This window comes from Miniopterus schreibersii (assembly GCF_964146895.1).
Source record: "Miniopterus schreibersii genome assembly, chromosome: 14".
Classification (NCBI taxonomy): domain Eukaryota; kingdom Metazoa; phylum Chordata; class Mammalia; order Chiroptera; family Miniopteridae; genus Miniopterus; species Miniopterus schreibersii.
Genome location: NC_138114.1, coordinates 46,316,029 through 46,331,674, shown reverse-complemented (window position 1 = coordinate 46,331,674; position 15,646 = coordinate 46,316,029). Strand labels below are relative to the sequence as shown.

Here is a 15,646-nt window from a genome sequence, read left to right as displayed (position 1 = left end):
CTCCGAGAGTCTGCAGGTAGTTGGGTTTCTAGGACCATTCAGCCTCACTGCTGAGACGGTCAATAGAAGCGCCATTCTCTGATGTAGACAGCTCTGCCCTAGGAGCAGGTCTAACAATCACATCACATAGCCTGCCAAACAGGGAAAGGACAGCATTTGGGCACCGCTGACCTGGGACAGAAGTGAACTTGAGACTGGGGCTCAAAAGCTCTACTACTAACATTCATTACAATCTGATCCTCCACCCAAATCCTAGATGTGTGTGAATATGTCTTAAAGGAAGTTCAGCTTCGCTACAAGAAAAAAAGAAATATGCAACTACACAAATCAACCACAAGATGGCACCAGCATCGCAGGACAAGATCAGAGACGTAAAAGGCATTCAACACGCGGAGTCCTCATAATTCAGGGACCTAATCCTGGTGCATCACTTACTTGTTTCTATCTTTTCTACCAACTGAGACGTGGTCAAATAGTTTATATAACGTCAGTGTTTTTTGGTTTTTACAAGTTTAGGCTTTTTTTGTTTGATTTTAATTTCTTAAGAAGCAAATAATCTTTAAACTTAAAAAACCCTCAACTACACTTTCTCTCCAGTTAGCTGGTTCATTTCCTGGAATGTCCTGACATGACCATGCCCCAGCTAACCTCACTCAAACACTGAAGGAAGAAACTATAAAAACAGCTTAAGTATATGAATTCTAATTTTTTTAAAAATTGTTTTCCAATACATAAAGAGGCTATTAAATTGACTTTTGTGGAAACATGAAGCTGAGGTTGGGGGGGTGACAAAGGATCATGGGGAGAATGTTAGAACATGCGTGCAGATTCCTTGATTCTGGTCCTAGATCTAAAAAGCAGCCCGACTCTAAGGTAAGCCATTTGGTCTTCCTGGTCCTCCGTTTCCTCACCTAAAAAATAAGGTGACTGAATTTTAACTTCTCTGCACCTAATATTCCTAACTTACTCTGAAGCTATAAGAAGCCAAAAATTAAAAATATTAGGTTATGTGAAGCCCAAAGTCAAGAAGAATGGAATTAGGCAAGTGAACAGAATCATCATAAGTAGCAACAACATAAAGGGGTTAAAGGTAACCAATGCCTTACCCCAAGTTCCCACAATTATAAACACAGATTATAACCTGAATTTCAAAATCTTTTAAGTAGTTATTTATTAAGTTACACATTAAATTCTATGATAGATCATTGTAAACAGTAGACTATTGCTTTTTCATTCTCAGGTGTACACAACTATCTTCTAAGGATTAATAAACAGTAAAATGACACTGAACTTTCATGCCAGTCAAGACAGAGAAATTAGTCAAGACTAACCTTCCCACTCTAAACAACTATAAAAATGGACAAAATGTATGAAGCAATTGTTTTCAAAAACTGGGCAATAGGCAGCATAGGATCGCAGTCCCTCGGAGAAGGGAAACACCTGAAATGAGCCCCACAGTCACCGTGGCTCTTAACCACAACCACCCTGCTCATCACTCTCTATCCATTTAGTCCCTCTACTTTTATTTACAGCATTTGTAATTACCAGAAATTATGGTACATGTGTGTATTTGGTAATTATTTATTGTCTTTCTCGTTAGAATTTGAATTCCTGAGAGCAAGATCTTTATCTATCTTAGAGGCTTCTTTCCAGCATCTAGGACAGTACCTGACACACCACAGGGCTCACGAAAGACTTGGTGAATGAAATCCTAGTCAATCTGAGCCTCCTGGTTCTGTCATGTGTGAAACGGGGACAGGAATCCATACCTACTCTTTCTATTCTCCATGCAGTAAAATGAAATATGCTAAAGCACTTTATAATGATGTTTCCTGACCCAGAAGAAAGCTGTGGGAGCAAATACACACACAAACACATGGATTGTTAATGATAGCCTGGAGCATAAATGCTTAGCTCATGCTTGCTGGTTCTATTTTTATTTATAATAGAAAACACACCTAAGGAATACTTATCCAACTATGCAATATCCAAATACCTGAAAGAATCTACCCAGGATCATACCCTTCAGGAAAAAAAACACACCTGAGTTAGGTGACTTGTAAGCCACAGAAGCAATTTAATTTCTGAAAAAAATTTTAATTAGAAAAGATCAAAACTAAATTTGGTGGTTTGGGCTGAACTGTGTCTCCCCAATTCATACCTTGAAGTTCTGACCCTAAGTCCCTCAGAATGAGACTGTATTTGGAGACAGGGTGTTTAAAGAGCTAACTGAATTAAAATGAAGTCGTTAGGGTGGGCCTTAATCCAGCAGGTCACTGGCTTCCTTACAACAAGAAGAAATTAAAACACATTAAGACAGAGGAAAGACCCTGGGAAGACACAGGGAGAAGGCGGCCAACCACAAGCCAAGGAGAGAGCCTAAGACACGAACCTACTGACACCTTGATCTCAGGCTTCCAGATTCCGGAAATGTGAGAAAATAACTTCTGTTGTTTGAGCCACACAATCTGTGGTTCTTTGTTATGACAGCTCTGGAAAACTAATACACTTAGTCCTTTTAGAAACCAAAGGAAAAGTCATTGGAAAAGTTTCATAAAAATGAGGTAAGCAAACTAAAATAATCCTTATAAATATTTTATTTCCCTTTCATCATTTATATTGAAACACGGGCTTTAATTAGAGTTGTCTAAGTATAAATCTGAGTCATCCAATTCTTAAATCAATCCAGCTTCTTCACTGTATCTCATATTCCTGCTGAGAGAGCCCACCTTCCACAGCGTGGCTAGAGAAGGTTTATCTAGTACAGAGCATAGAAGCAGGTGTTCCTTTTCTTTTCACATTTAGGTCCATCACAAATTCTAATTATTTTAATGAACAGGAACACAATTTAAAAGGCAACTGCACCAGTCACTGACATAGCCCATCTCGACTTCACAGGAAAATATCCATCAAAATATAAACAGGCAAACATGCAGATCACCCTATTTCTAGACTCTAGGTGGAAGGTCTACTACATCCAGTACCACTGGCCTTGTAGTGAGAAGATATCCTACAGCCTAGAAGGTGTAGTTTCTAAAAGACTGAAGGCAGGAACAGAGGCAGAAAGATCCTTGTAAATTCTTGACTTTCTTTCTGAATTTAGATGCCAGGGTCAGAAATAGTTGATTTACATGCCTACCCATGAGTCCTATCACTCCCAGGTAAAGCTCAGATCTCTCCTCATCAGTATCTTTTTTTTCAATTTTACTTTTTAATTCTGGTAAAACACGCATAACATAAAATTTACCACCTTAGCTATTTTTAAGTGTACAGATCAACAGTGTTAAATGTATTCACGCTGCAGAGCAAACAATCTCTGAACTTTTCACTTTGTAAAACTGAAACTCCATACCCGTTAACCAGTGACTGCCCACGTCCCCCCACCCCACAGCCTTGCTGATTTTTACAACTTCCGCATTCTTGGCAAATCCCTTGAAGTCATGGGTGGAACTCTTGATGTCATCATCACTCCTTGGTGACTGACCCAGAGCCCAAGCAAGGCTCCTGATGCAGCACAGATGTCATAATCCTTCCAGAATGCACCGGTGTCTTCCTCAATTGTAGCAATACCCGGGCAAAGGCCCTCCTCAGGTGGGAGGCCTTAAAAGCTTCTGTAACTCCCTGATCCACTGGTCAAATCAAAGAGATGGTGTTTAGGGGGAGAAATGCTACTTTAAGGTGGAGATGAAGACTGCCAATAAAAGGAGAAGGTCTGGGAGCATTAGCAACAATAAGCAAAATATTGAAGGTACATTATTGTCCAAACAGTCCTCCATTTCTCTGGCACAGCGATCGGGACGGCATCTTTGGGAGAAGCTGAGTCACAGAGCCATCCAGGATTTGTTATTGCTCCTGCAGGACACTGGCAGTGTGTGCTTACTGATGTGCTTGACAGCGCTGGGGTCCTCACTGTGCCAGATCACAGCCGGTTTCTATTTGCAGCCTGCAACACTGCCACCAAGCAAGGCTGTGATCCTGTCCTTAAAAGCCTTGAAACCTGGCGTTGACTTGGTTTACGTATTAGTGAAAGTCCTTTCAGGCATGTTTCCAGAATAGGGAAGATTCGACCATAATGAATATTTGCTCTGGTAAGAAATTTTCCTCCAGTCAGTTTATTTAGAGCTGCCAAAAATTCTTCGGCTGCCTTCCCACCAGCCCCCGCTGACTCCCGACTCGCTTTCACGTTACAGAATGAATAACAGTTCCTGAGCTGTTCAGACCACCCAGAGCCCGCAGTAAATTCGACGTCACAGCCAGCTCCGGCCTTATCATTCAACACTGCAAACGAATTTTGCTTTGGCCATGATGGTCACGGTGCTGCGAGGGCCATGCTTCTGCATCTGGTCCTCACTCCAGGTCATTAGAAGTTTCTCCATGTCTGACACAGGCCTTCCTTTGGTTTTTGTTAAGTCCCATTCCCTTCAATGAGGCAGAGACTTTAACAGCTTCCGTCACTTCGCTCTGTTCTTCGGGGGGTCGCTGTGGTGGAATGGGCCCCGACTGACGCGAGCAACAGACATCACCGATTCTCCACCTTCACGGTCCTTAATGGCTTTTAATTTTGACTTCGGGTCAGTCGCTCCACATGGGCTCTTACTGGCAACATTAGCAGTGGGTTTTGTATTCTTAGAGGCACGGTGCACAAAACAGCATGAGATTAAATTAAGCGCAGGAAAGACGTGCAATCAAGAGGTGTGGTTACAGGGGACGGAGGAGGCTGCAGTGGAGCACATTTTACAGAAAACTTCTTTTTATGTAAGTACAAAGAGAACACTCTAAAATAATATTTTTAAAAATTATACTATAGTATACACATAAACCTGTAAGACAGTCATTTATTGTCACGATCAAGTAAGATGCACTGTAAATTATATGTGATATACTTTTATATGACAGACAGTGCAGCAGGTTTACACCAACATCACCACACACACGAGAGTCAGGCGCTGAGCTAGGACATTACGGCAGCTACAACATCATCAGGCGACAGAAACTTTTCAGCTCCATTGATATGTGGTCCGTTGTTGATCAAAACATCATCGGGCGACGCATGACTGTGTAATTTCAAGACATGCACAAGCCTCTGAAGTCCACCCAAGCACACTGCACTGAAAAGGCTGCAAACTCCGTAAGGCCTGAAACTGGGTTTCAACATTCTATTAAATGCTAAATACCAATAAATACTGTCCAAACTGAAAGGACCGCCGGTTTGGGTATATCTGTGGGCCATGAGTCCTGTATCCCTTGCACTCCATCCTTAGCTAGCTCTGTAAGCATTCTCAGGCCCCAGGTCACAAACAACAAAAGCCGTGGCTCGTCTTTGGAGCACGCTCCCGAAGACAACACACCCAGCGCTGAGCGGGGCACGGGAGGCACGACAGAGACACAGGGAAAATGCAGCATAAGGGTCAGTGAACGACAAAGGACGGAGTCCGACTCACAAAATCTGCTTCAAGTTTTCCCATTTCTTGCTTGTAGCTCCTCATTCTGTTGCTGTACATTCCTCGGCTCTGGGGCGGGATCTCTCGGACTTCCAAATCCATCTGTTCAAGCTGGCGGGAGAGAAAGCGTCATCTAAACCATGTGCTTATTCTTTACTTGACCAGATGTTGAGAGCTGAAAGGATTTAATGTCAAGTCCTCACTGCAGCTGAGGAACCAGGCCCAGGGAGCTAACTTCCTGCGATCAAATAACATTGGGACGCCTTTTGTGCTTAATTTTTGTTTCGGTGAACAAATAGTTACTGAGTGCTCGCCAAGAGTGCAAAGGCACTTTCTTTGTCCGGAATTTCTATTAAAACGCGTGCATTAATTCAAACATCCTTACTAACAATGATTTTAATATGTCTGAAGCATCCCATCATTCAACCTGGTCTGGTGTTCTGACCCCAAACCACCAGAACTGGTTTGGGAAGACAAACCAAACCATTATTCTAACATTAAACACAGAATGTCTGCCCAGCCTTGTCACTGGGTAAAAATTCTTCTGGAAAGTTTTTTCTGATTAGGAAAATCACATACCAACTAACATGTGATCTCAACCTCCAGCGTCACTGCTTATTCTTTATAACCACGTTGACTGGGAGTTAAATGGATACAGTAAAACGCTAAATTACACAGAGCTCACTGAAATCACAGCAGGGCACTTTTTAACAACCTGTCATCATACAGCACTTCGAATACAACACATGAGCATCTAATGGGAGGTGATGCAGAAATCTTACGATGGTTAAGGAGACAGGCTTTCAAGTCAGATGCCTGCGTTCACACTCATTTAGGACCACAATGCAGTAACAAGCTGAATCATACTTGCAATATTTGGCTTTTAAAACCAAATATTGGGACACAATATTTTTTGCTCCCTGTGAATGTATTTATATTTTAAAAAGTAGTGGATGAGCTAGAGCTCTGGGTTTAGCACAGATAGATACAGTCTTACTCCACCACTTACTGGGTGTGGACCTCCGACAAGTTACTTAATCTTTCAAAGCCTCACTTTTCCCACCTACAAAATGAGGGGAGGGGTGTAATAACAGTGTTGAAAATCACTAGAAGTCTTGCTGGGCGTGGCAAGAATGCAAGGCCCTAACCACTTTTTTTCCTGGACATTTCTCAAGGTAGTATTTGCAGGGAGCAATTTTGGGGGAGGAACTAATGTGTCCCTCTGGGACAAAGGGCAGGCTTGCTTATGGGCTGCTGTAAACCAGTATGTTTCCCAGGCTCCATGTTCCTCTCTGGTAAGACATTCCACTGTGCAGGCATACATCTAGGGCCACCTGCATCACCCCTGTGGGAATTGGGGCTCAGGAACTAATACAAGGATGCTCAAGTTCTGGCAGCTGCTTTTGCTGTAATAAAAGTCTTTTGTCTCTGACCTAGGAATCTCATGTCTTCTATCAGCATCCATGAAGTCGTGGCAAGCTCACTTATTAGTGAGCAAGTAGGGAAAATCTCAGATCCTTAACAGTTTTTGACAAACAGTACTTATCTCACAGAGTTTTTGTGAAAACTAATATTATAAAACATGTACTATCCTTACCCTAGTGTCTGGTACCCAGTGTGCCTCTAACAAGCATTAGCTATTGACAGCTATTATAAAAAGTATTATTAAGGAATAAAAATTAAAGATGGACATTTAATGAATCAAATTTATTGAGAAAAATAAAATCCCACGAAACTATTACATTCTCTTCAATTTAAAAACAGCTGAATTTTAAATTATAAAATGCTAATTAGTCATTTCACATTCCTACAAGGTAGAAACCAGGCCAGCAGAAGGCATCAGGTTGAGCAGCTCTGGTCATGTGCTCAAATGTATCACCAAGTCTGTACATACCAGCTCTTTCGCTTCTTCAAGCTGTTTCTCCACATTTGCAACCATCTGTTTCTTCTCATCTGAAACAAACAATAATATCAGAAAGTTGCTAAGGATATAAATGAATGTAATATTTAAAAACTTCTATTTTTGTGTACCTTTTTCCTGTCTGGTCAGTCAGATTAGAGAATTACCATATTGGGCAACTGACCACATCATTCTCTGGGGGGTTAGAAACCATGCTAAAGCCACTAATTCTAGTCTCCGTAGAAATACATAATCTGTGGAGTACCTAGCGATTGAGGGATGCCATAACGTTTTAAAGAGAAACCAAAAACCGTTTCATTCTTTAGAGGAGACTGTGTGGACAACAGCAGGTTTAGTGGTGGCATGAGGAATCCGCAGTCTTCACTATAATAAACCGGCAATAAACTGATTTACAGGTACAATGTAAAAATCACAAAAACAGTTACTAAAACTAGGCAAGATCTTACCATCCTTTAAAAAACTGTACTTTCATTAACATTAAGAATTGTGTGTAGCCCGGCTGGCATGGCTCAGTGGTTGAACATCAACCTAGGATCCAGGAGATCAACGTTTGATTCCGGTCAGGGCACATGCTCAGGTTGTGGGCTCGATCCCCAGTAGGGGGTGTGCAGGAGGCAGCCGATCAATGACCCTCTTTCATTGATATTTCTATCTCTGCCTCCCTCTCCCTTCCTCTCTCTCTGAAATCAATAAAATATATATTATATATATGGACAATTTCATCTGCTACCATTTAATAATTATCATAAAGAATTAGGTGTAATGGAAGAGATATTTGAAGTCAGGACTACCGATTCCAAACCCAAAGACACTGCCTACTCACTGATTATAGGATACTGGGTAAGAAATAGTTCTTTTTTCTGAGACTGTCTGTACTCTCAAAAATGAAGATAAAAAATACCCACTGGGTTATCTTTAGCTCAAATAAGCTGATACAAGTGAAATTACTTTTATACTCTGAAGCGCTAAGTCTCTGTATTTGGTTTACTCAAACTCTACCAGAATCAAGTTACAACCGAACTATAATCCCCTTTCCTGGGAGGTACTTTCAGAACACACCCCCTCCCCCCACCCCCATTCCAAACCATCTGCTCGGAGACTGCACGTATGTTTTGTGCTCACCAAACTCACTGACATTCATCGTTTTATCTGCCTAGCACGCTTCTGTTCTCAGGCAACAGTCCCCACTCTTCCGAGGCTCTCCTTCCCCACGCAGGGCACTGGCACATGCTGTCCATGACCCTGCCTCTCAGCCACAGTGACTTGGCAAAAGATGGGCTCCTCATCCTAGCTGGACCCCTGTAGTAGCTCAAACCCTCTGGCCACACTGGTCTCGGCGGGTGGAACATATGACCCAATCTGACCAGTCGAAGTCCCGGAGCAACGGGAAAGTCTTTTCCTCTCTCGGTAGAGCTGTGAGAACAGGAGTTTAGACGCTAATAGCAACCATTGTTCCAGCTACAAAGAACAAGCGGTGGTTGCAAATGAAGCCTACATTTAGAAAGAAACACAGCAGAGAGGCAGACAGGTAAGACAGACAGACAGACAGGCACAAATAGATTACAGTTGGTTAATTAGTTTCTGGTTCCAGATAATTCTGAAAGAGATTTTGCTTGACTTTACAAGATTGGGCTGCTTCTTTTTCTTTACTTAAAGCTGGGTTTCTGCGACGTGGAACCTAATGATTCCTGACCTACTAATACAACGGACTGGAAAAGTTGTGAAGCTTGAAGTGGACATAACACCTACCAGCTGACCAGCCCTCCAGAAGGACACTCAACACCAAGTGGGGATTCTCCAGTAGGAATTATTGTTTTACGAGAATAATAATGAAGTCCTGCTAACCCCAAACCCTTCCCTCTAGAGGGCAGCTGTCAGGCAAGGTGATCTGTGTACTCTAGTCCACGCCATGGACCTCCAGGGCTAATTGTCACCAGTATTTCTCATTAACAAAGCAAAACAAAAGCAGCAGCCTCCTTTGACCTCTGTTCCCCTTTGCTGCTAACACCTCTCTCCTTCCAGCGGGGGTCACACGTCCCAGCCACATCCCCCAGCTCGGCCCTGTAATCTCGCCCACACCCCCCCATTCCACTGAGATGACTCCCACTTAAGACTAATGACCTTTCCTTTACCCAAACTAATGGGCATTCCTTGGTTCTATTTTTATTTAATCTTGTGGCATCTGACATTCCGCTCCTCCCATCCTGCCACTCTCTGCTCTCCCGGCTTCAGCGACACCCTGACTGTGACTCTCCTGAACACTCACTCCTGTCTCAGGGTCCTCTGCTGGGTGGCACCCCCTTTTCCAGCCCGTCCTTTAATTATCGGTGATCCTCGGAGTCTAGTCCTTGCTTTTTTTTTCTCTATGACTATCATCTATGTGCCTGGGCAATTTCATCTGCTCCCACTTAATAACTATCATATTATCTATTTATGATGCTAAATCTTTGTCACTAATCCTGATATATTTTTCCAGAACTCCACGCCTTTAATCCCAATGCCTATGCCCACCTCCACTGTGATCACCTGGCAAATTGCTATCCAACACTCTCTTCAGAAATCACTACCTCTGTGAAACCTTCCCTAGCCCAACATGAGTCAACCACTTTCCCTTACACAAGACAAAGACCTGTGACTTTACACTAATCTTAGTGATTTCTCTCTCACACCCACTGGTCTGATTTACCCTCTACCTTGGAGGCTCTGGGAAGCCAGGAACTGTGTATTAAGCATCTCCCTAGTCCTAAAATCCAGCACTGAGCCTGGCATATGATCAGTTCTCGAAAAATGATATTAAATCAAATAAATAGTGGAGACTAGTGTGAGCATTTGCACCAGAAGCTGACTTCCCTATCTCCACCCCGGCCCCTCCCCATTTACTCTCCCTACAGTGTTGCCTTGATTGGATCACTGGAGCCTAGCAGTCAAGGTCCTCCCTGTTCCAAACCCCACTGACCTTTCCAGCTTTAACTCCAACTGCTAGCTCTCCAGCATGTGCTCTCCATGCTAACCAGGCTGACCACCCATCTCTACACAAGCAAATCTCCTTCTAGTGCTCTAACCTTTGTCCAAGCTACCATTTACGGTTCTCTGGACAACTATATATAATAGAACTAATTCTAGTTAATCTGAGCCCCTCCCTCCCACCCCCAAAAAAAGGAATTTATGAAAATGACATAGGGTGGCTCATCAAGTCAACAGAAAAAATAAGCCCACAGGCTCAAAGAGGACAGTGCCCAGGGGGCTGCGGGTACCAAGGGAGCAGGAATTCACCGACTGTCTCTGCAAAAGGACAGTCTCAGCAGCAAGGCCATGGGTTCGTGTCGACTGTCCTTCTGAAGGGCTCCCTTCTTGGCTCATTCTGCTCAAGATTTAAATCCCCACTCCAAATTCTCTGAATGTCCTTGCTTGGGTAATGCGTTCACCCCTTGACCTGGACAAGACACGGCAGCCTGTCAGTCCTACAGAGCCTGGGTTCAGGTAGCTCCTCAATGGGAAATGAAGGTGCTGCCATTGGAAGGTAAAAGGATTGTGGGCAATCTGAACACCAGGAGTCCTCTGCACCCACCCATTGCAATCTCTGATCACACACGCTTTCCCCAGTTTTTCTGTCAGGTCCCACCTACCCTCCCACGTGATTGCCTGGGACACAATCTCTCTCCTCTGGATTCCTAGACCTCTGTGCTCTGCACTGGTGGCCTTGATGGTCATTAGAAATTGGTTTCTATAGTTTTGTCTTCAGCCTCATTTCCAGCTCCTTGAAGGCAGGGGACACTCTCGACACATCTTTGTCCCAACTCTGTATTTAGCACAGAGAGCTCTATGTGGCAGGTGCTTGCTAAGCAGCAATGAGCACACATCGTAAAATTTCTCAATAAAAGGAAACAGGACTGTTGGGAAATTCTAGGACAGGCATAGGAAAAATACAAGAAGATCCTGAGGTATCTTCTAATAGGTAAGATGGTAAGAAAGTACCAAAAGGAAAAACCCCACAATGATGGGGCTCTACCAAAAGGCGGCAGAAGCCACCTGAAAGGGGTTTCAATGGTCAAAGCTGGAACAGCCTGAGCAACAAAATAAAGTTGTACCGGAATGTAATACAAGTATAAAATAAATACCGTGAGTCCAGGGATATAAATGGCTGAATAAGTAAGTAGACATCTCTCTCCTGTACAGAATTATCCCACATAATTTACACAGATACTAAGCTTTAAGGAGGTGGAGCCCAGCTGGCGTTGCTCAGCGGTGGAGCATCGACCTACGATCCGGGAGATGGAGGTTCGATTCCCAGTCAGGGCACATGCCCAAGGGTTGTGGGCTCGATCCCCAGTAGGGGGCGTGCAGGAGGCAGCCGATCAAAGACTCTCTCTTCACTGATGTTTCTATCTCTCTCTCCCTCTCTTCCTCTCTGAAATCAATAAAGACATATTAAAACAAACAAACAACGGTGGAGCACAACCCCCTTCTAGCTAATCAGCTAGACTTGAGCACTTCCTTCCAGAAAGGACACAGTCTTGCCCCACTACCTCCACTTCACTCTCCTGACTCCCTCCTTGATAGCCAGTTAAAACCCAATTCCAATTTCACATCCCGAAGTCCCTGATCATTTGCCTGCTTTCAAGTGTAGGTGTTCATCAAGAGAGATTCACCTAACTCTAATCTAGGCACAGAAAGGAAGTAAGAATTGAGGTCCAAGGTTCCTTTAAAAGTTCAATTAATATAACAAAGTCGGAGGAGCTGAGTCCTGACTAACCCTACCAGCTTCTGCCTTCAGCAGTAGCAATAACATCCATCACTGATGGCTAATACATCATACTTTCTCTGGGGAAAATGTGCTAATATATTACTTTATTTCGTCCAATTTTTACAACATTGTAACTTTGAAACTGATACCTCTCTTCTGCCAATTTTACAGATGGAGGAAGCAGGTTTAGAAAGACCAAGCAATTTGTCTAAGATTGCACATCTGTTAAGTGGCAGAGCTAGGATTCTAAACAGATCCGATGCTATGTGTGAATCTTAACCAACTTGCCATAATACCTTTCTTGGTATTTCTGACTTACAGCCACAAAGTGATAGGATTCGCAAGAGACTGTTTCTCACTCTGTGAATAGTGTACAACTAACTGCAAGGGAACATTTTGTTTAAGGTTCATCAGGAAGCCTGCCTGATGTAATGGAACCTCTGCTCCTGTAAAGTATCCCTCTGACTTAGAATTCAGCACCACAGGAAAAAGAACTCCACAATTAGTATTAGGGTTTCCACTCATTCACTTCCCTGGCTAATCATTAAAATAAAATTTCAAATACAGTGACATAGAGTGTTACCTAAGAAGGAGCTGATCAATCTTGTTAGCCCAATTTCTAAAATGAGTTAAGATTCAAACACTTTAGTCTAAGAGCAAAGTCTTTTTATTGTTGAAAACATATCACAGAGCAATCAAATTTCTGTTTTAAAATAAAAATTTAAAATATTCAGTCTTTTCTATTCTCTTTGCAAGTGACACTTTAATACATTGTATACGCACAGCAGAGAGTGAAGATAAGTGCAATTGACCCTACTACTCACTCTACCTCAAATTAATAAGTTAATATGTTGGAGAATGAATTGCTTTGGCTAAAAAGTTTGCTCCAACTTTTAACCTTCTTAACTGAAGTAAATTATAGTTCATCTCCTGTGGGCCAACCACTAAAGATGCCCAGAGAAAGAGATTGTAATTACTTTTAATCATAGTTTTTGCCATATTAATTTCTGTTAGCCCACAGACATACATCTGAAATTCATAACTACATAGATATATTTTCTTTTTTTTTCTATTTATCAATTAGAAACAGATTATAAAGTGAGCAAGCACAAGTAATTATTAAGAGGGAAACCACTGCCTTTTTAAGAATTACTAGTATTCAATTATTCAAGTCAGTAAGCATTCTTAGGGGCTGTGTTTGGGGCTTACATTATACTATAGCTAAGGAGAGTCAAGGCTTTATTTTTAAAATGCTTAATCCCAAGGTTTCCTTCTATGTGGTAAGAATGGTTACATTAAAATATAAAGACAAGAAAAAAAAATTGTAACACAACTGGTTTTCTTGGAAACAATTTTTACATTTTGGAACTCAAGGGTGACTTTGTTACTTTATAACACAGTTTCCCAATTCAAAAGGAATTCTCCCAAACAAAAAATGTTCCTACTGCTAAAAGTATTACAATAAAAAATGAGCAAAAATCCAAATGAAACCATAAATCCTCATATTCTGAGGCTCTGGGACAACAAGGACAACAAAAATCAAGATGATCTTGGGCACTGGAGAAAAGCAGAGCTGAAGAGAAGAGGCGAGGTGATGTATCATGAAGTGGTGAAGCCATCAGCCACTTTCTCCACAAAAATCTCCAAGGCAGCGGAGCTCGGTGATATATGCTACCTTGGTTCTCTCCTGTTGCTCCCTCACTTGGACTCATAAACCTTTTAAGACATCATCCACCTCCTCCAGAACTAACTGGGGCTTCAGGAGATGAGTGGGGTGTAAGTTCAGAGATCCTGGCTTCAAGCAAATGTCCCTATTAATAGAAAACAGATGGGAGGGAAGAAAAACAAAGAAATAAAGGAAAAATATTATTTACAAACACATAAGCTCGGGGGAAAGTAGCGGCAGGGAAAGAGGAATGACGACTTAGGTCCAGGAGAAAGTACTGCTGGCATTAAGCACTGACTAACAAGGTGAGACAGGGAACGTGGGCCCCAGGTCACAGATGAGTGAGCACCCGGAGTTAAGGAAGGACCAAGTCTAGCACCCCAATGATGGCTCAATTTCCCTAACACGACGAAGCCCGTAAGTAACAATCTTATCTGCAGCTACCTCCTCAAATTAAATCTGTATTTAGAGAAAGAGAAACCCTAAAACAACGTCTTACAAACAAAAACCACAAAACATCGCAGTCACAGATCTATTCATTTACTCAAGCACCGTGTCTCAGCCCCTTCTCAATAAACGCCAGTGAAATCAAATTAACTCCCGCTTCCACACAGATGACAGTCCAGCAGAAAAGAAAGACAGACGTGCTGAAAAACAAAAAACAAAAGCACTTCTGCATGGAAGCTGTGGCATTTTAAAAGTGAGAGAAATCATCCAGCACCAAGTTTTACCTAACACTGGGTTACAGACCACCCCCCCCCCAGAAGAATGAGAATGAATGAAATGGGGCTGGGGGCCGCGAAAAATACCAATGATAACAGCAGCTAACATCAAGGAAAGGCTTTACATATGTTAAATAATTTAATCTTCGCCAAGACCCCCGTGAAAGACCTACAATTCTCCCCACTCTACCAAGAATGAAAGTTGAAAGAGGTCAGGAAACTTGCCTAAATGTCAAAACTTGTAAGGAGCAGAGCTGGGACCCGAATGGGGGTCCCTGGCTCTCACCCCGGTCCTGCTGCACGTGATAAAAACGTCATTACTCACAGAACGACGTCAGACCCACAGCCTAGGTCCATCCATTCGTTCCTGCAGAACACACTCTCCCATCTGTGTAGTTTACAAACGAAAACAAAGCAAAACAAACAAACAAAAGCCCTCTGAGGCTCAGAGAGGCATTCCCAAGGTTACGCAAGGGCCCAGGCGGCGGGGTCGCGGCCGGAGCCCCGAAGGGCGCTGCTGACGGCGCCCCGCAGCCCGGCTTGGGCCGTCCCTTTGCCCTCGGCCACGTCAGGCTCCGTTTCTCCGAAGGGCCCAGCACCGCCTCGCTCCAGCCTCGCGCCTCAGACGCGCACTGGTCCGGCCGGCGTTCCACCGCCCCCCCGACCCCCGAGCCCCCCGGGCCTGCGCGCCACCCCCGGCGCGGGGCAGGGCTCTCACCCGGCGGGAGTCGAGGGACCCGGGCTATCTTGCTTGTGATCTCTGCCGTGAGCACCGCGAAGTCCTGCTCGTAGCCTTCGAAGTCGGACGACATGGCGGCTCCGGAGTGACAGGCCCGAGCCGGAGCCCAGGCCGGGCGGGGGTCACGCGGGCGCGGGGACCACGGCGCAGGAACCCTGGGAGCCGCCCTCGGGAGCCGAGCGCAGAACCGGCGACAGCTCCCGGCCCGGCCGCTTCCTGGTTGTCCGTCGCGATCTCAGTCCCCCGGGGAAATGGGTCGCGTACGCTCTTTATTTTCCTCTCAGGTTCCAAACCTAACAAATTCTCTAAGGAAAAGCACTTTAAGTACTGCTCCCACGAACGCCCCCCAAATATTCGTCTTCTAAGGGATCAATGAAAGGTCTGTGTGTTTTTTAACCCCTCCAGGTTCTGGA

General features: G+C 43.7%; 1 protein-coding gene across 8 annotated transcripts in view; it reads right to left on the bottom strand.

Annotated features, from left to right (window-relative positions):
- VTI1A (vesicle transport through interaction with t-SNAREs 1A) overlaps nucleotides 1-15,475 on the bottom strand; it is a 278,815-nt gene extending 263,340 nt beyond the window's left edge. For all 8 annotated transcript variants that reach the window (XM_081158250.1, XM_081158247.1, XM_081158253.1 and 5 more), the window contains exons 1-3: nucleotides 15,213-15,475; nucleotides 7,336-7,394; nucleotides 5,442-5,552 (exon numbers count right to left, since the gene is read on the bottom strand). In XM_081158250.1, the coding sequence (XP_081014376.1) occupies nucleotides 5,442-5,552; nucleotides 7,336-7,394; nucleotides 15,213-15,306 (264 nt within the window). In that variant the 5' untranslated portion in view covers nucleotides 15,307-15,475. The remainder of the gene's footprint in view (nucleotides 1-5,441; nucleotides 5,553-7,335; nucleotides 7,395-15,212) is intronic.
- Nucleotides 15,476-15,646: the final 171 nt, after the last annotated feature.